Source organism: Aquarana catesbeiana, linkage group LG01 (genome assembly GCF_042186555.1).
Source record: "Aquarana catesbeiana isolate 2022-GZ linkage group LG01, ASM4218655v1, whole genome shotgun sequence".
In the NCBI taxonomy this organism is placed as follows: Eukaryota; Metazoa; Chordata; class Amphibia; order Anura; family Ranidae; genus Aquarana; species Aquarana catesbeiana.
The window spans coordinates 925123079-925145034 of NC_133324.1; the positions used below are offsets into that span (position 1 = coordinate 925123079).

Here is a 21956-nt window from a genome sequence, read left to right on the forward strand (position 1 = left end):
TGTGATCGTGGAAGAAGCTGATCACACACGGCCTGTGCTCGTTCAGCTTCAACAACAGATGTCCAAAAGCCCTCTGTCTCCTTAAAGAGAACCTGTCACCTTCACTATGTCATCACAAAGGGGGCTCGTCGGCTCCAATGTAATGGCACTGTAACCGTGCACTGGTAACCACAGATCCAAGGCTACACAAAGTACAGGTAGGATGTTCTCCCCTGGATGCAGACACATATTTGCAACACCTGTGGCTCCTGTTTCTACATATGCTTGAACCTTAAATGATTTATTCATTCTTTTTGCTCATACAGATTATAGTCATTTGTTCAGCTTGTATGAAAACTAGATCAGCAGCAATTTTATTATTGACCTTACCGGTTTTTGGAGTCTGACTGGTATTTTAGTAGGGTTTAACTAAGAGCTGAACTGTGGTGTAATTATATTTTGTTTCCAGCACAATCTTTTATTTTTAACAGCATTTGAAGTACAGAGTCTTCCCCCTCCCACTGCATGTCTCCCAGCGCTCTACCCTGCAGGGCCACATGGCTGCACAGTGTACTTTCCCAGCTGGTGCAGGGGAGGAAGGAGCAATCACTGATAATGAACTCGGTTTGTATTACTCAGCACTGTGTAGAGGCAGAGGAAGAAATTGTTGACGTAATAGATGCTGGAAGGTTGGCACTGGCAGGCCGCCTGCGTCTGTGATGTCGTTTTTGGATCCACTCTAAAGCAGACTACTTCAATTCAGTTAGGGGTTTATCCCTAGATTCGCCCTGGGCCTCTTCAATCCCTTGGTAGGGGAGCCAATGTCTTCAAATGTTCATACTCTCCTTTACCCTTCACCGGTAATGTGTTTATTTTGGTACAACAGGTTCTCTTTAATGGCAGTCCAACCTGCAGCACATGCTCTTAAATTTCTTCTGGTTTTCAGAAGCAGATTTAAATACCCAGTACTTCCAGGAATGAGGGTCATATGACTGGTTCCCCAGTGACTGGTGCTTGGTGATTGGCTGCTCAGGAACCCAGCGCTGTCACAAGGGGGCCCTGTGCAAGCTCCAGGTCAGAACTTGTGCAGTGCTAACTCCACCTTGTACTTGGGGCCAATTGTAGCAAAGGGGAGAGCAGGTAAGCTAGGTATGTGTAGTTGGTGGGTTAGCGTTAACCCTTTTGCTACTGCTGATGTAACTATTAGCATGTAAACCGACTCCCAGCCGCTATAACAGACAAAAGCCGTAACACTGCCTGATCACTTCTACATGCTGGGGAATGTGGCGATTAACACCCCCACACCCCCATACACTCACCACTTTGTGTCCAGGCTCACCTATCCCTTCTGGGTGATCCAGAACCTCCACTTCTCCAAGCAGCTGGAGATCGGTAAATATCCGGTCGCTGATCTCCCCTGGTATGAACCTGGAAGCGCTCAGCTCGATCACTTCTGGGGTCAGAGCTGCCAGAGCTTCTTCCCCTGGTTGCACTGACAGGGGAAGAAGCAGGTCAGTCAAAGTCTGCACTTGGCAGTGGTCTCCAAACTGCGGCCTTCAGGATGAATGTGGCCCTTTGCTTGCATTTATGTGGCCCTTGTGACAGCATTTTGTTCAATGACATGTGTGAAGGGGAACCATTCCGCCCACGGACACGAGTGATGGGGCACCACTCCTCCCACGGACACGAGTGATGGGGCACCACTCCTCCCACGGACACGAGTGATGGGGCACCACTCCTCCCACGGACACGAGTGATGGGGCACCACTCCTCCCACGGACACGAGTGATGGGGCACCACTCCTCCCACGGACACGAGTGATGGGGCACCACTCCTCCCACGGACACCAGTGATGGGGCACCACTCCTCCCCACGGACTCCAGTGATGGGGCACCACTCCTCCCCACGGACTCCAGTGATGGGGCACCACTCCTCCCCACGGACTCCAGTGATGGGGCACCACTCCTCCCCACGGACTCCAGTGATGGGGCACCACTCCTCCCCACGGACTCCAGTGATGGGGCACCACTCCTCCCCACGGACTCCAGTGATGGGGCACCACTCCTCCCCACGGACTCCAGTGATGGGGCACCACTCCTCCCCACGGACTCCAGGGATGGGGCACCACTCCTCCCCACGGACTCCAGGGATGGGGCACCACTCCTCCCCACGGACTCCAGGGATGGGGCACCACTCCTCCCCACGGACTCCAGGGATGGGGCACCACTCCTCCCCACGGACTCCAGGGATGGGGCACCACTCCTCCCCACGGACTCCAGGGATGGGGCACCACTCCTCCCCACGGACTCCAGGGATGGGGCACCACTCCTCCCCACGGACTCCAGGGATGGGGCACCACTCCTCCCCACGGACTCCAGGGATGGGGCACCACTCCTCCCCACGGACTCCAGGGATGGGGCACCACTCCTCCCCACGGACTCCAGGGATGGGGCACCACTCCTCCCCACGGACTCCAGGGATGGGGCACCACTCCTCCCCACGGACTCCAGGGATGGGGCACCACTCCTCCCCACGGACTCCAGGGATGGGGCACCACTCCTCCCCACGGACTCCAGGGATGGGGCACCACTCCTCCCCACGGACTCCAGGGATGGGGCACCACGCCTCCCCACGGACTCCAGGGATGGGGCACCACGCCTCCCCACGGACTCCAGTGATGGGGCACCACGCCTCCCCACGGACTCCAGTGATGGGGCACCACGCCTCCCCACGGACTCCAGTGATGGGGCACCACGCCTCCCCACGGACTCCAGTGATGGGGCACCACGCCTCCCCACGGACTCCAGTGATGGGGCACCACGCCTCCCCACGGACTCCAGTGATGGGGCACCACGCCTCCCCACGGACTCCAGTGATGGGGCACCACGCCTCCCCACGGACTCCAGTGATGGGGCACCACGCCTCCCCACGGACTCCAGTGATGGGGCACCACGCCTCCCCACGGACTCCAGTGATGGGGCACCACGCCTCCCCACGGACTCCAGTGATGGGGCACCACGCCTCCCCACGGACTCCAGTGATGGGGCACCACGCCTCCCCACGGACTCCAGTGATGGGGCACCACGCCTCCCCACGGACTCCAGTGATGGGGCACCACGCCTCCCCACGGACTCCAGTGATGGGGCACCACGCCTCCCCACGGACTCCAGTGATGGGGCACCACGCCTCCCCACGGACTCCAGTGATGGGGCACCACGCCTCCCCACGGACTCCAGTGATGGGGCACCACGCCTCCCCACGGACTCCAGTGATGGGGCACCACGCCTCCCCACGGACTCCAGTGATGGGGCACCACGCCTCCCCACGGACTCCAGTGATGGGGCACCACGCCTCCCCACGGACTCCAGTGATGGGGCACCACGCCTCCCCACGGACTCCAGTGATGGGGCACCACGCCTCCCCACGGACTCCAGTGATGGGGCACCACGCCTCCCCACGGACTCCAGTGATGGGGCACCACGCCTCCCCACGGACTCCAGTGATGGGGCACCACGCCTCCCCACGGACTCCAGTGATGGGGCACCACGCCTCCCCACGGACTCCAGTGATGGGGCACCACGCCTCCCCACGGACTCCAGTGATGGGGCACCACGCCTCCCCACGGACTCCAGTGATGGGGCACCACGCCTCCCCACGGACTCCAGTGATGGGGCACCACGCCTCCCCACGGACTCCAGTGATGGGGCACCACGCCTCCCCACGGACTCCAGTCATGGGGCACCACGCCTCCCCACGGACTCCAGTCATGGGGCACCACGCCTCCCCACGGACTCCAGTCATGGGGCACCACGCCTCCCCACGGACTCCAGTCATGGGGCACCACGCCTCCCCACGGACTCCAGTCATGGGGCACCACGCCTCCCCACGGACTCCAGTCATGGGGCACCACGCCTCCCCACGGACTCCAGTCATGGGGCACCACGCCTCCCCACGGACTCCAGTCATGGGGCACCACGCCTCCCCACGGACTCCAGTCATGGGGCACCACGCCTCCCCACGGACTCCAGTCATGGGGCACCACGCCTCCCCACGGACTCCAGTCATGGGGCACCACGCCTCCCCACGGACTCCAGTCATGGGGCACCACGCCTCCCCACGGACTCCAGTCATGGGGCACCACGCCTCCCCACGGACTCCAGTCATGGGGCACCACGCCTCCCCACGGACTCCAGTCATGGGGCACCACGCCTCCCCACGGACTCCAGTCATGGGGCACCACGCCTCCCCACGGACTCCAGTCATGGGGCACCACGCCTCCCCACGGACTCCAGTCATGGGGCACCACGCCTCCCCACGGACTCCAGTCATGGGGCACCACGCCTCCCCACGGACTCCAGTCATGGGGCACCACGCCTCCCCACGGACTCCAGTCATGGGGCACCACGCCTCCCCACGGACTCCAGTCATGGGGCACCACGCCTCCCCACGGACTCCAGTCATGGGGCACCACGCCTCCCCACGGACTCCAGTCATGGGGCACCACGCCTCCCCACGGACTCCAGTCATGGGGCACCACGCCTCCCCACGGACTCCAGTCATGGGGCACCACGCCTCCCCACGGACTCCAGTCATGGGGCACCACGCCTCCCCACGGACTCCAGTCATGGGGCACCACGCCTCCCCACGGACTCCAGTCATGGGGCACCACGCCTCCCCACGGACTCCAGTCATGGGGCACCACGCCTCCCCACGGACTCCAGTCATGGGGCACCACGCCTCCCCACGGACTCCAGTCATGGGGCACCACGCCTCCCCACGGACTCCAGTCATGGGGCACCACGCCTCCCCACGGACTCCAGTCATGGGGCACCACGCCTCCCCACGGACTCCAGTCATGGGGCACCACGCCTCCCCACGGACTCCAGTCATGGGGCACCACGCCTCCCACTAAAACCACCGACGGGGCATTCTCTAATCCCGCTGGCCACAGTCTGCCCCACCAAAGCCTGACGCACAGTTAACTGGCCCTTTTTGTTTGGAAAGTTTGGAGACCCCTGCTCTAGAGGAGCAAAAAACAATGTTTTACTTGCCTGATTCTCCGCTCCTCCCCTCAGGGTCTTCTCCCTTTTTGCTGTAGCGGTCCAGGGTCCTGATGTCATCGAGACAAAGCAGGGGCAATAGCAGAGGGACAGTCCACCACTAGAGCATGAGGGTTGCCAGGGGAATGGAGGATCAGGTAAGTAAAACTGCTTCTCTTCTCCCCTAGACTAAACAAGCTATTAACCCTTTAGTTGCCTGGAGTTGGGCTTTAAGGTTCAATGAAATAAAAGCCCTGCCCCCAGGTACACCCACAAATGTAGACTGTCATCCAGCCATCAAAGCATTTAGAGATTTGCATAGCCCCTCCCATGAGCCAGCCCACTGCTTGCCTGAGGTCTCTTGAGAGGAATAGCGAGGTGGGTTCTGTGGTGTTTTCAGGAAGGTATGTATAGCACCCTGTTGGCTCCTCCCACCAGCCATGATCTGATTGCATTGTGAAGCACAGAGACCCAGTGAAGTGGGCATTGAGGGTCCAAACTACAGTACGCTATGTAATGAAAGCAGACAGGGCTTTTTTGTTTGTTTTTTTTCATTATCATGTTAAGGGCAGAACGAAGAAACCAGGGAAGGCGAAATATAAGCAGAATAAACTTCAGCTTCAAAGGCTTCATTATAGCTGCTGGAAGCTTCACAAATAAAATTGTAGCAAATACATTATAGTTTCCCATACCAGTGATGTTTATTCTACACCCCCCCCGCCATCCCCATTGATTGCAGCCGCTCAGATATACACACAGGATTGGTGTCTTTGTGTTTTTTGCCTTTAATCTCAATAACTCACTGAGATGAAGCTGAGCAGCTCGGGCGCGGGGTCTACTCTGCCTTAGAAATGGGCTCGGTATAATAAAGAACTCAGGTGACCAGAGGTGCGCTGAGCGGACGGGAACAATGCTGCGGCTAATGGCGTTCTCTCTACCGCCGAACGATAAGCTGCCATTATTTACAGCTCTGGAAAAGTTCCTGGATCGGCTTTCTGTACAGTGGGAGGTAAAGGCTGAGCGCGAATTCCAACATTCGCCATCGTTCTTTGTTGGCACGTTCTCGCCGTTTGCCATACGTTCGTTATTACATGGAGTCAGGAATGATGAAGGCGAAGTATAGAGAAAGGTGATTGGTGGCTTTTGGTGCCTTGTATTTCCAGAGATGGAGGTCCAACACAACCCATTCAGGTGAGTGGAGCTGCTCTGCTTGCAATGCATTCGGTTGTAGCACCCTAGTGCAGGGATTAATGGGTTAAAGCAGGAGGTGAAGAGGCGATGCAACACCCCCTTACTGCCTGTTAAATGCTTTCTGAAGAATGATCCGAAAGTGCACCCAAACTACGGCATCCAAAATTGTCCTTAGGCAACGCTTAAAAAAAAAAAAAAAAAAAAAAAAAAAAACGTTGCGAGTATCATTTTAGAGTGAATGATGGCCCTAGGATTATTACTCTCACTGTGTCATGGGTGGCAATACCTAAACTGTGTGCATCGATCGTCCTTTTCATACCAGGGCACATCTGGTGTTCTTATGTATACCGTGTTTTTTTTTTTTTTGTTTTTTTTTTGTTTTTTTTTTCCTTTTTAATTGACTTTGTGTGTGTGGTTTTTTTTTTTTTTTTTATTTTATTGCTATCACGTAAGAGGTTGATGAACCCCCTTTGTCAGGGATATGCAATTAGCGGACCTCCAGCGCTTGCAAAGCTACAAGTCCCATCATGTCTCTGCCTCTGGGTGTCATGCTTGTGGCTGCCAGAGGCTTGCTATGACTCATGGGACTTGTAGTCTGCAACAGCTGGAGGTCCGCTAATTGCATATCCCTGCCCTTTGTGATAGCACAGTGGAAGTGGTGACAGGTTCTCTTTAATGACATAATCAAGGGTCTATTAGACCCCTAATGTTTCCCTTGTGCTCCCATTGAAGTTAATCAAGCTTGACCAGCTTCTTCTTCACCGGCCACAGTGAAGAATGACAGGTCTTGTTGGTGCCAGATGGGCTGGTCTGAGTATTTCAAAAAATGCTGATCTACTGGGATTGTCACACACAACCATCTCTCGGGTTTACAGAGAATGGTCCAAAGAGAAAATATCCAGTGAGTGGCAGTTGTGTGTTGATGTCAGAGGAGAATGGGCAGACTGGTTCCAGATGATAGAAAGGCAACAGTAACTCAAATAACCACTCATTACAACCAAGGTATGCAGAATACCATCTCTGAATGCACAGCACATCGAACCTTGAAGATGATTGCCTACAGTAGCAGAAGACCACACCGGGTGCCACTCCTGTCAGGTAAGACCCGGAAACTGAGGCTACAATTCACACAGGCTTACCAAAATTGGACAATAGAAAATTAGAAAAACGTTGCCCTGTCTGAGTCTCTATTTCAGCTGCAACAGTAAGTTGGTGGGGTCAGAATTTGGGGTGAATAACATGAAAGCATAGATCCATCCTGCCTTGTATTAATGGGTCAGGCTGGTGGTGGTGGTGTAATGGTGGGGGGGGATATTTTCTTGGCACACTTTGGGCCCCTTAGTACTAATTGAGCTTTGTTTAAACGCCACGGCCTACCTGAGTATTGTTGCTGACCATCTCCATCCCTTTATGACTACAGTGTCCCCATCTTCTGATAGCTCCTTCCAGCAGGTCACTGTACCTCCAGTGGCCTCCACACCCACCAGATCTCAATCCAATAGAGCACCTTTGAGATGTGGTGGAACGGGGGATTTGCATTATGGATGTGCAGCCAACAAAATTGCGTGATGCTATCAAGTCACTATGGACCAAAACCTCTGAGGAATGTTTCCAACACCTTTTTGGATCTATGCGACGAAGAATGAAGGCAGTACTGAAGGCAAAAGGGGACCAACCCGGTACTAGCAAGGTGTACCTAATAAAGTGGCCGGTGAGTGTGTGTGGAAGTGATCAAGTGGCTGCAAATTTTACTTCCAACACCAAGCCAACAGTTGGCTTAACTTTAAGCCCGTAGTAGTATGTCTTGCACATCAGCACTCCGGGGAGTGGCAACATGGAGCTCTTTGGGGCTCTAATGCTTTGCACCATGCTGCCACTGGACTGTTTCGAAGAAAGTTTGAGCAACCTTGTCATTCCCTCCCCAAAATAAAACTAAGCACCCTGACAAAAGTGAAACTAAAACTGAAATACAGTAAATGACTGGTTCTCTTGATGTCTCCTCAGATGTCTCGGGGGGGGGGGGGGGGGGGGGGCGCTTGGTGCTTGCACTTCAATCATTGGTGTGCAGTTCATGGGACCATGAAGTAATAGAACATAGAACGTAATTAAGAATAGCTCTAAGGAGCAGGGCCCTCTGATTCCTACTGTATCAAATTGTATTGTATTTGTACTGTCTACCCTCAAGTTGTAAAGCGCTACGTAAACTGTTGGCGCTATATAAATACTGTATAATAATAATAATAAGAATAGGCGATGGCGTCTCTTACTAGTAATCTGCATGCACTCTCATTCTGGGAAGGCACAGCTGGGAATACCTCCTACTCCGTGCTCGCCTCTTCCCCGCCACCTTCAAAGCTCTCCCATCCAACCCGTCTACATTTCCAGGCCATATTTGGCTCGCTTGCTCTGCATTTCCTTGTGTTATTTGTACTAATTACATGTCGGCTTCTTTGATCGCCAAACAGCCGGTCTAATTAGACGATGGCACGGTGTTCCCCATATATGGGATCTGTTAGCGAAGACATGATATTAATCATCTTTGGGCACGTTATGTTCTGCTTAAGTAATGGGATTTAGTTTGATTATAGAGCAGTTCTAGGGAAGTCCTAGAACTTTTGTATTTTTTAGTGATGTCGCTAAATTTTTGTAAATGGATAGGCTGCATCTCAGTGATGTCACTGATCCCTAGTGAATGGATAGGCTGCATCTTGGTGATGTCACTGATCCCCAGTAAATGGATAGGCTGCATCTTTCTGACGTCACTGATCCCTAGTAAATGGCTAGGTTGCATCTCGGTGATCCCTAGTGAATATATACGCTGCATTTACAGTGATGTGACTGATCCCTAGTGAATGGATAAGCTGCATCTTGGTGACGCCACTGATCTTTGGTGAATGGATAGGCTGCATCTCAGTGATGTCACTGATCCCCAGTTAATGGATAGGCTGCATCTTGGTGACGTCATTGATCTTTAGTGAATGGATACGCTGCATTCTTAGTGACGTCGCTGATCCCTAGTGAATGGATAGGTTGCAGCTCAGTGATGTCAGTGATCCCTAGTGAATATATACGCTACACTCACAGTGATGTGACTGATTCCTAGTGAATGGATAAGCTGCATCTTGGTGACGCCACTGATCTTTGGTGAATGTATATAGGCTGCATCTCAGTAGAGCTGCACGATTCTGGCCAAAATGAGAATCACAATTTTTTTTTTTTTTTTTGCTTAAAATAAAAAGATCACGATTCTCGCGACGTAAAATTTTTCACATTATACAAAAAAAAAATTGGGCTAACTTTTTTTATCGGTTAGTTTTTTTTTTTTTTTTTATTAAAGTAATTTTTTCCAAAAACATTGCATTTGAAAGACCGCTGCGCAAATACAGTGTGACACAAAATATTGCAAAAACCACCATTCTATTCTCTAGGGTCTCTACTAAAAAAATTATATAATAATGTTTGAGGGTTCTAAGTAATTTTTCTAGCAAAAAAAAAAAAAGATTTTGACTTGAAACCAACAAATGTCAGAAAAAGGTTTAGTGCTGGTTCACACAGGGGCGACTTGTCAGGTGACCTAGCCGCCTGACAAGTCGCCTCCCATTCTGTACTACGGAACCGTTCTAATAGGAGCGACGCAAGTCACTCCGACTTAGAAAAAGGTTCCTGTAGCATTTCTGGGGCGACTTCAGGCGACTTGCATTGACTTCTATACAGAAGTCGTTTTGCAAGTCGTGTGCAGGTCGCCTCGGTGAGGCAACCTGCAAGTCGTGCCGCCCCTGTGTGAACCGGGGGCTAAGTGTTTAAGTGGTTAAACTTTCCTGAATTAAACACAGTCTATTCCATTGACAAATTGTTACAATGTTTAGACTTAAGTTTCACTGCTCAAGAATGTTTTGATTCTTAGCAGACTGCCCAGATTTTTCTCTTTCTTTCTTTTTTGAGGGCTGTGGCTTCAGAAGAGCAGAGAGAATTCTTTACATAGACAGAATCGTGAAACACTTTTTTCAAGATCGCAACGGGAAAAAAATAACAATAGCGATTCTTGATCATGCAGCTCTACATCTCAGTGATGTCACTGATCCCTAGTGAATGGATAGGCTGCATCTGAGTAATGTTACTGGTCTCTGATGAATGAATAGGCTGCTTCCCAGCACAGTCACTGGTCACTAGTAAATGGATAGACTGCATTCTTAGCGAGGTCTTTATTCCCAGAAACACCACTAGTCTCTAGTGAACTGATGAGCCGTATTCCCATTGATCCCTAGTGAATGGAAATGCTTCATTTTCATTGATTTTACTGGTCTCTAGTGAATGTATAAGACTGTATTCTCTATGATGTCACTGGTCTCTAGTCAATGTATAAGACTGCATTCTCTATGATGTCACTGGTCTCTAGTCAATATATAAGACTGCATTCTCTATGATGTCACTGGTCCTTAGTCAATGTATAAGACTGCATTCTCTATGATGTCACTGGTCTCTAGTCAATGTATAAGACTGCATTCTCTATGATGTCACTGGTCTCTAGTCAATATATAAGACTGCATTCTCTATGATGTCACTGGTCCTTAGTCAATGTATAAGACTGCATTCTCTATGATGTCACTGGTCCTTAGTCAATGTATAAGACTGCATTCTCTATGATGTCACTGGTCTCTAATCAATGTATAAGACTGCATTTTCGATGATGTCACTGGTCTCTAATCAATGTATAAGACTGCATTCTCTATGATGTCACTGTTCCTTAGTCAATGTATAAGACTGCATTCTCTATGTCGTCAGTGGTCTCTAGGGAACTCGGCCTCAATTCCTGCACCTTCACACCTCAGGTCAGCCCCCAAATCTTGCAGAAATACAGGGCTTTTACATGCTTCAGCTGATGTTTCGGCTTAGTTTAGGAAACATGTAGGGTTATGTAGCTTCATACACTGTCTAGAGCTTCCAACGGGCCTACCCTGGTACTGGGAGGAGGGCTAGCACCTAAATGTCAGATGTCAGGAAGGTGAGTGGGCCTGCCATGAGAAAGGGCAGGTCAGGCTTTGTAAGTGACCTTTTTTTTTTTTTTTTTTTTTTTTTAGTTGCCACAGAAAAAGACATATAACTCCTGCTGTAACCACTTAAGGACGGAGCCTCTTTGAGATTTGTTTACAAGTTAAAAGCCGTTTTCTTTGCTAGAAAATGACTTGGAACCCCCAAACAGTTTTTTTTTTTTTTTTTTTCTTTTTCTAACACGCTAGAGAATAAAATGGCGGTCGTTGCAATACTTTGTCACACCGTATTTGTGCAGCGGTCTTGCAAGCGTACTTTTTTTGGAAACAATACTCATTTTTTAATTAAAAAATAAGACAACAGTAAAGTTAACAATTTTTTTTTTTTTTAATATTGTGAAAGATAATGTTACGCTGAGTAAATTGATACCCAACATGTCACGCTTCAAAATTGCACCTGCTCGTGGAATGGCGACAAACTTTTACCCTTAAAAATCTCTGTAGACGACGTTTAAAAAAATTCTACAGGTTGCATGTTTTGAGTTAGCGGAGGCCTAGGGCTAGAATTATTGCTCTCGCTCTACCGATTGCGGCGATACCTCACGTGTGTGGTTTGAACACCGCTTTCATATGCGGGCGCTACTCAAGTATGTGTTCGCTTCTGCATACAAGCTCAGCGGGACAGGGCGCATTTTAAATTTTTTCTTTTTTTTTTTTTTTTTTTTCTTTTTTAACCTTTTTATTTTTACACTGTTCTTTAAAAAAAAAAAGTGTCACTTTTTTTCCTATTACAAGGAATGTAAACATCCCTTGTAATAGAAAAAAAGCATGACAGGTGACAGGACCTCTTAAATATGGGATCTGGGGTCTAAAAGACCCCAGATCTCATATTTACACTAAAATGCAATTTAAAAAAAAATTGTCATTTAAAGGGCCATTTTTTTTTTATATTTTTTTAAGAGCTCTGGGCAGAAGTGACGTTTTGACGTCGCTTCCTCCCTGCAGTGATATGTTGATGGGTGGGTGGGGGCCATCTTCCCCTCACTCGTCTCCATATCCAGCAAGGGAGAAGATCCACTCGCCTCCGACGCTGCTGACGGCTCCGGCGGAGGGCACCCTCCCGCTGCCGATTTAAAAGTGATCTCGCTGCGAATCCACTGCAGAGACCACTATTATGGGAAAGCGGACCCCCGGCCGAAGAAGAGGATACCGGGGTTATGGCAGCTAACGATATTCCTCTTCTAAGTTAGGACGTATATCGGCGTGTGGCGGTCTGTAAGTGGTTAACATGTCATTTAGATACAGCGGGTAAAATAGGTACTGAGCATGCCATAATTTTTCTAGGTAAATCTATTTCTAAAGGTGCTTTTGACATAAAAAGTTCACCACACGTCGGTAACAACCCATACAATCCATACATTCAAAGAAACCAAAAACAAATACGTTCAGAAATAAAGTTGTGTGATAAAATGGAATGACACAGGGGAAAAAGTATTGAACACGCCAACTGAAATGTATATAATATTTAGTTCAAAATCCTTTGTTGGTAATGACAGCTTCAAGACGCCTCCTGTATGGAGAAACTAGTCCCATGTGTTGCTCAGGTGTGATTTTGGCCCATTCTTCCACACAGTCCTCAAATCTTGAAGGTTCCGTGGGCCTCTTCTATGAACTCTGATCTTTAGTTCTTTCCATAGATTTTCGATTGGATTCAAGTCAGGTGATCGGCTGGGCCATTCTAGCACCTTTTTATTTTCTTTCTTTGATCCATTTGAGAGTTTCCTTGGCTTGCTGAAATGTCCGCCCTCGTTTCATCTTCATCATTCTGGTAGATGGCAGCAGATGTCTTGGTAAATTTTTCCATTCATCCTTCCTTCAACGACCTGAAGTTTTCCAGTACCGTATGCTGAAAAACATCCCCACACCATGATGTTCTCACCTCCAAACCTCACTGTTGGTATGGGGGGTGTTTTTGGGGTGATGTGCCATTCGACCTCCAAACATGGTGTGTATTATGGCATCTTAAGAGTTCAATTTTGGTCTCATCTGACCAGACTATATTCTCCCGGTATTTCACAGGCTTGTCTAAATGTGCAGCAAACTTAAACGAGCTTCAACATGCTTTTTCTTCAGCAGTGGAGTCTTGCGTGGTGAGCGTATTTACAGGCCACAGAGGTTGAGTGCATTACTTATTGTTTTCTTTGAAACAATGTACCTGCTAATTCAATGTCTTTCGAAAGCTCTCCACAAGTGGTCCTTTTGCTCTTGGACAACTCTTCTAATAATTCTTTTTACTCCTCTGTCAGAAGTCTTGCGAGGAGCACCTGGTCATGGCTGGTTTATGGTAAAATGATGTTATTTCCACTTCTGAATTATGGCCCCAACAGTGCTCACTGGAACATACAGAAGTTTAGAAATCCTTCTGTAACCAATGCCATCAGTATGTTTTGCTACAATAAGGTGAATGTCTGTCTTGAGGCAGCTCTTTACCCATCATGAGAGGTTTTCTTGTGCGACACCTTTTTTATAGGTCATCAGTTGAGACTGAACCAGCTAATATTAATTTGCACTGACCAGGTGCAGGATTGCTTTCTAATTACTGATAGATTTCAGATGGTGTCTTGGCTTTCTATGCCTTTTTTTTATGTTTTTATTTTTTTTGCACTTCCCTTTCTTCATGTGTTCAATACTTATTTATTTTTTTCCTGTGTCATTTCATTTTATTACACATAACTTACTTTCGTAACTTCTTTGTTTTGGTATGTATGGATTGCATGGGTTGTTACCGACATGTGGTGAAATTTTCATCTCAATAGCATTTAGCAATATATTTACCTAGAAAAAATGGTGACGTGTTCTATACTTATTTTACCTGCTGTAGGTCATGATCGGAGCAGGCAATGATTCAATGAGTATTTTAGCTTTCTACAGACACCATTGAAAGCTTATTGATTGGACAGATTAAAAATAACATTATCTAGTTTCTTTGTTCTCCCAAGCCGATAATGGCAGTGTCCATGGTCCCCCTTATCTCCATAGGCCCGGCATAAAATCTTAGTCCTTGGAGAAGAAATGGCCAGCATGAATGCCTAAGGTTGGCGGAGTCGTGCCTGTGCGTCAGACGACCCCCTATTGTCTATGGCCCTTTAGGGTCTTCTGGCGTCCTTGGCTGTTTGGAATTGCGCCCTCGCTGGGATTAAGTTCCTTTTGCTCGGTGTATATTTTCCACTGCTGGGCAGACAGCCATATCTTGATGAGCTAAACAAACAGTTGGATTAACAAGCATTGCTTTTTAGAGGCCGGCATTATGAAACAATAGTCATAGCCGGTGAACCAATCCCCGTGTGCATGGCGCGCATAGCGACACACTCACAACAACCCCTGGGGACCTTTTCCCAATCTGGAGTGTTTTGTTTTCTGAAAAATGGCTTTTTGTTGTAGGTTAATGTGTGTGTTTTGGCTTTTAAAAATGAAAGCTGTTGGCCTATTATCCAGCTGATTACATCTCAAGTCTGCGTTTGAGCCAAAGCTCCCGATACCATATTGTTCTTAGTAGGAATATTGAATAGCCATTGAGTCATCTATTATTTATTAATTGTGCGTACTTCTAGTTCAATTTTGAACACACAGCTCCATAATGTCTGGTGTTTGGATCCAAGGCTCTTGTGTTATGCTTTCCTCAGTTACTCTTGGGGCTCGTGCACACCGAGCGTGAGCTCTGCTACTTCAAAGCAGCTTTTCTTCTGCTAGGAGGAAAGACGTTAAGAAAAGTGCCTAAGGGGGGACTCTGGGGTCCGCAGCAATGCCCCTTTCATTGGTGGGTGCGCAGCAATGCCCCTTTCATTGGTGGGTGCGCAGCAATGCCCCTTTCATTGGTGGGTGCGCAGCAATGCCCCTTTCATTGGTGGGTGCGCAGCAATGCCCCTTTCATTGGTGGGTGCGCAGCAATGCCCCTTTTCAATCTCTCTCTCTCTCTCTCTCTCTCTCTCTCTCTCTCTCTCTCTCTCTCTCTCTCTCTCTCTCTCTCTCTCTCTCTCTCTCTCTCTCTCTCTCTCTCGTTGCCCGGGGGCCCCATGAGTTGTCAGTCCGCCCCTACGTTGACACCGTTTTTGCAGAGGAGGAGGGGGCTGACGGCCTGGGGGAGCAGAGGGAGGAGGATTCTTCCGTCAGCACCATCAATACTCCAATATTCTTGAAAACATTACAAATTTTTGTGGGTGTTTTTGCATTTTAAAGTTGGGGGGGTGGGGAGCCAGATATAGGATCTGCCCCTGGTGGACGCTGTCAGCAGTTGTTTAATTCTTTTTTTTATTTTTTTTTTTTTTACAAATTTTATTTATTTTTTTTTTTTTGGAGCCCTGTTGGGGGGGCTTTGAAATTTCAAGGGTCTGAAAAGACCCCTGATGTCTCATTTTTGAAATGGAGAAAGAGGCTGAGGACAGAGATATCCCATTCCCATAGTCAATGAATGGGAAGTGCTTTGTGCTGAGCGCCTTCCTGTTCACTCACAAACTGAAGCATAATAAACCCAGTTTACCACCAGTACTGATCATTCACTGTGTTCATTCTGGCAAGGAAGGGGCCAGTAAATGACACATTTACCAGCCCCTTCCCCTGCTATCCATTGTGACACATCACCTGCAGCAGCCAGCGGGAGAGGGGAGGAGGAGGGCCCGGCATCACTGCGGGGGTGCCCAGGGAGCACACGGGGGGCCAGGCAACAAGGAAGGGGTACCTGAAGAGGAGGGGAGGCAGGGCGGCATGTAACCCATGGGCTGCATTTTGCTCCCTGCAGCAGCTGAATTCCAGCAGTTGGGAGAGTAGGCATTGCTTGTTGAGCTTCTGCAGCCCCTGCCGCCCCTCCTCTCCAGGTTCGGGGTCGGCAACCAAGAGATGCGACCTATCCGTCACCTGCCTGCGATCGACGGGTTGATGACCCCCGGCCTACAGTATGTGTGCATACACATAGGCTAATGTAGAGGTGCGTTTGCAGGCAGGAAAAAATAAAATAAAATCAAAAGCCTATAAATGCGTTGTGAATTTGAGCCCTTAAAATAGGCCTAAACCCAACTAAGACTCCATTTGACTCACTCGCTGCCCCTTGGTCTCCTGAAAAGTAAAGATCACCCATCTCATGCCACCATGAAGACTGCTCAGGGCTCCTAATGGCTTCAGTCCCGAGCTGTATATTGAACAGCATAGGACCTGCATGCAGAAAGGTATATTCATCCAAAGTGCTGCACTATTCAGACACATATATTCCAAAAATAATCAAAATTCAAAATCAAATAAATCGCATAAATCCTAAAGTACAGTCCACTCCGAGTGTCCACCACCTTCAAAGGAAGGTAAAATGCTAGAAGTTCATTCCTCTAAAATGATATACAAGTCATGTATCACATGATGTAACTAAAACCACCTAATGCATGGGACCCGTACTTACAGAAGGGAACCGCCACTATATAACATGCATCAGTTTTTCCTCCATTCCATATCCCACATAGGCTACAGTCCCCCTACACACAGGCAGCTTCCTTCTCCTCCTCACATGCTCTACCTGCAGTCAACTAGATGCCAGGAGACTCAACCAGACCTTAAATACCCGGCTCTGCTCGCCCATCGCAATGCAAACAGAGCCTGTCCAACCAGCATGCCATGAGGTACGATGGGAATTTAGGAAGGTATATTGATTGGTTGGTGAGGCAGAGGCAGCTATTCACTGCCTAAACACAGATCTTGCCAAGTTCTTGATGTTTGCCAGCACTCTAGCTGCAGGGAACCCGGGGCGGCTGGGTACATGTGAGGGGGTGACATTTGCAGGTTACGAGGGAATGGTAAATCGTTTAGGATATATATATATATATATATATATATATATATATATATATATATATATATATATATATATATATATATATATATATATATATATATATATATATATATATTTATATATATAATATTTTATATATTACATTTTATTTTTTTTAAATATTTTTACTGCTCTGAAAGTGGGCTTCTAGGGAAGCCTCTAAGTACTAGAAGTGGAAAAAACTGTTTTAGCTTCTTCAACCGGCCAGGGGTTTCTAGGACCTTCCACAACCTGACCCCATGGTAACATTTGCATACATATGATATAAGAGGCAGTGCTTACCAGGGCTGCTGTTAGAAATCACGGGGCCCCATGCAGCCTACCTGACAAGCCCCCCACCCCCCTCAGCTGAAAGTGAGTGAGGACATAGATTTCTCAGTCCCTTTCTCTACAGCCTCAGTAGCACAGATGAATGAATGCACTCTGAGGCTTCCTGCATATTCAGACTGAAGCATCGTAAACACTGTATACTATGCATCAGTGATGGACACAGGAGTAATTGGTACTGATCACTCGCTGTGTTCATTCAGCAAAGAAAAGGGCCAGTAAGTGACATCCCCCTGTGTGCCCACAGCAGCTGCCGGTGGAAGAGGAGGGAAGCCGGCATTGCTGTAGGGGGGAAAGGGGCACACAGGGGGCCCAGACAACAGATATAAGGAGCGCATGTGCTGGAACCAATCCCCCCCCGCAGTGCAGCCAGAGGGAGTTGGTCGGTGGGAAGAATGCTCTTCACACTTGTGGTCATTGGGAACAGATCACTAAAAAACATCAGTGGTGTCAGTGGAAACTTATCTGAGAGACAGTAATTGCTCATTGCATAAGGAACCCATAGTAACCTCTGAAGGAACCCTAGGGTTCCATGGAACCATGATTGAGAAACCCTTGCTTTGAAGTTCTTGAGGTCCAGTTTCTTGAGGGCCACTAGTTTTGCAGATACCTCCTGGGCCTGTGAGTTCATGTTTCATGATGTTCTGGGAAACCCCCATGTCTTGAATTGTGGCCAAATTTTATCCTCCCTTCTTGCCCCTCTCCTCGCTATTGGCCAGTGAGACCACACATCTAATGAAGGGCCGATGGGAGCAGGGAGGGTGCAGAGTAAGCTCTAAACCACTGAGCTGGCAAATATTTGCATACCATGATACCCGGGGACTTGAGTTCCCAGGGTGCCTCTAAAAGAAACCTGAATTACCGGGCAGCTGGTACCTATGATACTTTGGGGGAAAACGTTTAAGGATTTAAGGTTTGCTTTTCCAAAATGTTTCTAAAATTCTTGAGGACTTGGACTATCTTTCCTACACTTGTTGAATGCTTGTAGAAACCAATATTGGCACATACATTAACAAACTTTACTAAGGCTCCTTTAGACCTGCGTCATACTTCTCGTATGGCTGCCACTACCGACAACCAGAGAAAAGAGTACTGCTTCACTCATTGTATTATGGTTTTACTTGCGTTTTGAATCCTTTTTCATTCATGATAATGTCAACACTAATACTGAATGATCTTCTTCTGTTTAACATTTGTGCTTTATTTCCAGGTTATCTTAAATGTGACACCGATGATGGTTGTGACCACAAAGAACACGAGGAGGGTGGAGGAGAAGAGCTGTTTGATACCGTACATTCCTCCATAGTGTCTGGAGAGAGCATTAGATTCTTTGTCAACGTCAACCTAGAAGGACCACAGAGTACCACAGGTGGGTCAGGATTATTTGTTGTTCCTCATCCTTCCAGCAGGTGGACATGTTCTGATTCATGCGTCCTTCTCAGTAAAGGTGTCCATAGGCTCCAAGGGTGGTCAGATATGTGGGGACTAACTTACCACTTCCTAGCTGGATTGTCCCATTTTTTTTTTTTTTCTTTATTGCATTATTCTTTTTAGCATTGGAAAACGTTAACGTGTTTTCAATCTAATCGTACTTGGTTTTTGCTAATAATCATTTTTTCATATTTGGATTATAAAATTGGGATTGCTTAAAAAGATGGGGCCACATCTCTATAAGGATATCTGACAATATGGTGTGATGAGGTGGAACTTTTGAGGCACATTTTATATAAAAACACAATCTATTTAGTGTCCATAGTCATAAAAATAATTTCCATTTTTCACAGAATATCCTAAAGCATCCAAATGCAGTACAAATACATCGTTGTGATAAAGCAATACATTGTTATAAACAACTGATTCCTTGTGGCCCGACGCGTTTCATGGACACAATCCACTTCTTCAGGAGTTGTCAATATTAGTGGTGCACCGAAATTAAAATTCTGGTGCCAAAACCGAAACTGAAAATTCAGAATGGACGAAAACCGAAACTGGCAAAAATTTTATTTTTTAAATGTAATTAATGTGACTGGCGTTTTTTTTTGCATTGCAGTCAATGGGACGCGATGTCCATTGGGACATGTCTTTGCGTTGCAGCCCAGTGGGGCGCCCCTTTGCACTGCAGCCCAGTCGGATGCGCCTTTGCACTGCCGTCCAGTGGGGGGGGGCGCCCCTTTGCACTGCCGTCCAGTGGGGGGGGCGCCCCTTTGCACTGCCGTCCAGTGGGGGGGGCGCCCCTTTGCACTGCCGTCCAGTGGGGGGGGCGCCCCTTTGCACTGCCGTCCAGTGGGGAGGGGGGCGCCCCTTTGCACTGCCGTCCAGTGGGGGGGCGCCCCTTTGCACTGCCGTCCAGTGGGGGGGCGCCCCTTTGCACTGCCGTCCAGTGGGGGGGCGCCCCTTTGCACTGCCGTCCAGTGGGGGGGCGCCCCTTTGCACCGCCGTCCAGTGGGGGGGCGCCCCTTTGCACCGCCGTCCAGTGGGGGGGCGCCCCTTTGCACCCCTGTCCAGTGGGGGGGCGCCCCTTTGCACTGCCGTCCAGTGGGGGGCGCCCCTTTGCACTGCCGTCCAGTGGGGGGCACCCCTTTGCACTGCCGTCCAGTGGGGAGGGGGGCGCCCCTTTGCACTGCCGTCCAGTGGGGAGGGGGGCGCCCCTTTGCACTGCCGTCCAGTGGGGAGGGGGGTGCCCCTTTGCACTGCCGTCCAGTGGGGAGGGGGGCGCCCCTTTGCACTGCCGTCCAGTGGGGAGGGGGGCGCCCCTTTGCACTGCCGTCCAGTGGGGAGGGGGCGCCCCTTTGCACTGCCGTCCAGTGGGGAGGGGGGCGCCCCTTTGCATTGCCGTCCAGTGGGGAGGGGGGCGCCCCTTTGCACTGCCGTCCAGTGGGGAGGGGGGCGCCCCTTTGCACTGCCGTCCATTGGGGAGGGGGGCGCCCCTTTGCACTGCCGTCCATGGGGGGGCGCCCCTTTGCACTGCCGTCCATTGGGGGGCGCCCCTTTGCACTGCCGTCCATTGGGGGGGCGCCCCTTTGCACTGCCGTCCATTGGGGGGGCGCCCCTTTGCACTGCCGTCCATTGGGGGGGCGCCCCTTTGCACTGCCGTCCATTGGGGGGGCGCCCCTTTGCACTGCCGTCCATTGGGCGGGCGCCCCTTTGCACTGCCGTCCAGTGTGGGGGGCGCCCCTTTGCACTGCCATCCAGTGGGGGGGGCGCCCCTTTGCACTGCCGTCTAGTGGGGAACGCCTTTGCATCACCAGCTGTGATCTCATGCCAGAGGGTAACTTTGTGGCCTGTTTAACTCCTTCCTGCCCGCCCCATTGTCCCTTTTTTATAAGGTTCTGAACCCTCGAGGGGCGAGAAGGAACGGCGATCATGTGAGCGCGACGATTGGCTGTCACAGTGGTCACATGTTTGGGAGACGTTCCTGTAAGCGATCGTTATTGAGGACCAAGAGCTGTGTTTGACAGCATTTCTCAGCACAAACATTGGTGGCTCAGTGACCCATATGTGCGGTGTCTGGGTGTTTAAAGCCCGCCCTTTTGTAGCTTCACATATGTTACATGGGTGTGGCAGGTGGGCGGAGCTGGGAACACAGATATAAGTACCTGCTGGGGGGATTCAGTCCGCAACTTTCCACCCAGGACTGATGTGATTTGTAGGTGGACTGTCGGGTGGTGAATCGTTCCTATTCTCATCGGGATCGTTTGTCCTCACGATCATTGCGATTCCTTTTTATTGGACGACTTCTTATTGCTGTCATTGGCCGGGCTTTTGTCAGTGTTTGCCGTTGTTGTTTTGTTTACCCGCTTATAAATAATGAATATGAATAATGCAGTATTTTCGCTCTTAACTCCCCCCCCCCCCCCCCCCCCGTGGTGCGCCAGATGGGAAAACACATTGCGACGCACACTGAGATAAATGTGTCTGCTCTCTGCTTTCTTAAAGTGAACCGGTCATGACATGGATGTGTGGGGAGGCTCTGCTGACATCTGCTGACAGGTTCACTTTAAATCGAACCTTTCGGCCTTCCCTTCGGTCTTGCACGGTTGTTCCGGCTCCTCTCCTGGACTGAAATTGCTGATTTTTTTTTTTTTTTTTTACTGCACACTGTGAGTTTCTCACAATGTGTATTAACTCTTTTGCTGCCAGGTCCGTACGTAGTATGGAACTGACAGTGGGAGGTTTAACACACAATCCGGTGGCTGCAGCCACTATGATTGAGTATAAGACTGACAGGCAAAACTGGGTGGAAGCGTTCTGGTGGCTGCGCTGCCACCCAATTTACTTTTACTTTTTTTTACAGGTCACGCTCGCCCATATGCAGGCCTGAGACTGGCGGGTGGAGGGGAGGGGACACGTGTATGACATCACTTCCGGGGTCACCTGTCACTTCCCCCAGCTGCTAGCATTGCTGGGAATTGATGCATTGCAATCCGATCTGCATTGCACTACATTCACATGGAGCCCTGTCACCTAAAAATCATTATATAGGGAACTTTTTTTCCCCGATTTGATGGGGTTAAAAAAAAAAAAAAAAATTGAGCCCCCCCATCCCCACATATACACATG

General features: G+C 49.4%; 1 protein-coding gene across 5 annotated transcripts in view; it reads left to right on the forward strand.

Moving 5' to 3' along the window:
• Positions 1-21956, forward strand: part of SLC4A11 (solute carrier family 4 member 11) — a 229399-nt gene that overhangs the window by 82168 nt on the left and 125275 nt on the right. For all 5 annotated transcript variants that reach the window (XM_073611028.1, XM_073611030.1, XM_073611029.1 and 2 more), the window contains exon 3: positions 18607-18765. In XM_073611028.1, the coding sequence (XP_073467129.1) occupies positions 18607-18765 (159 nt within the window). The remainder of the gene's footprint in view (positions 1-18606; positions 18766-21956) is intronic.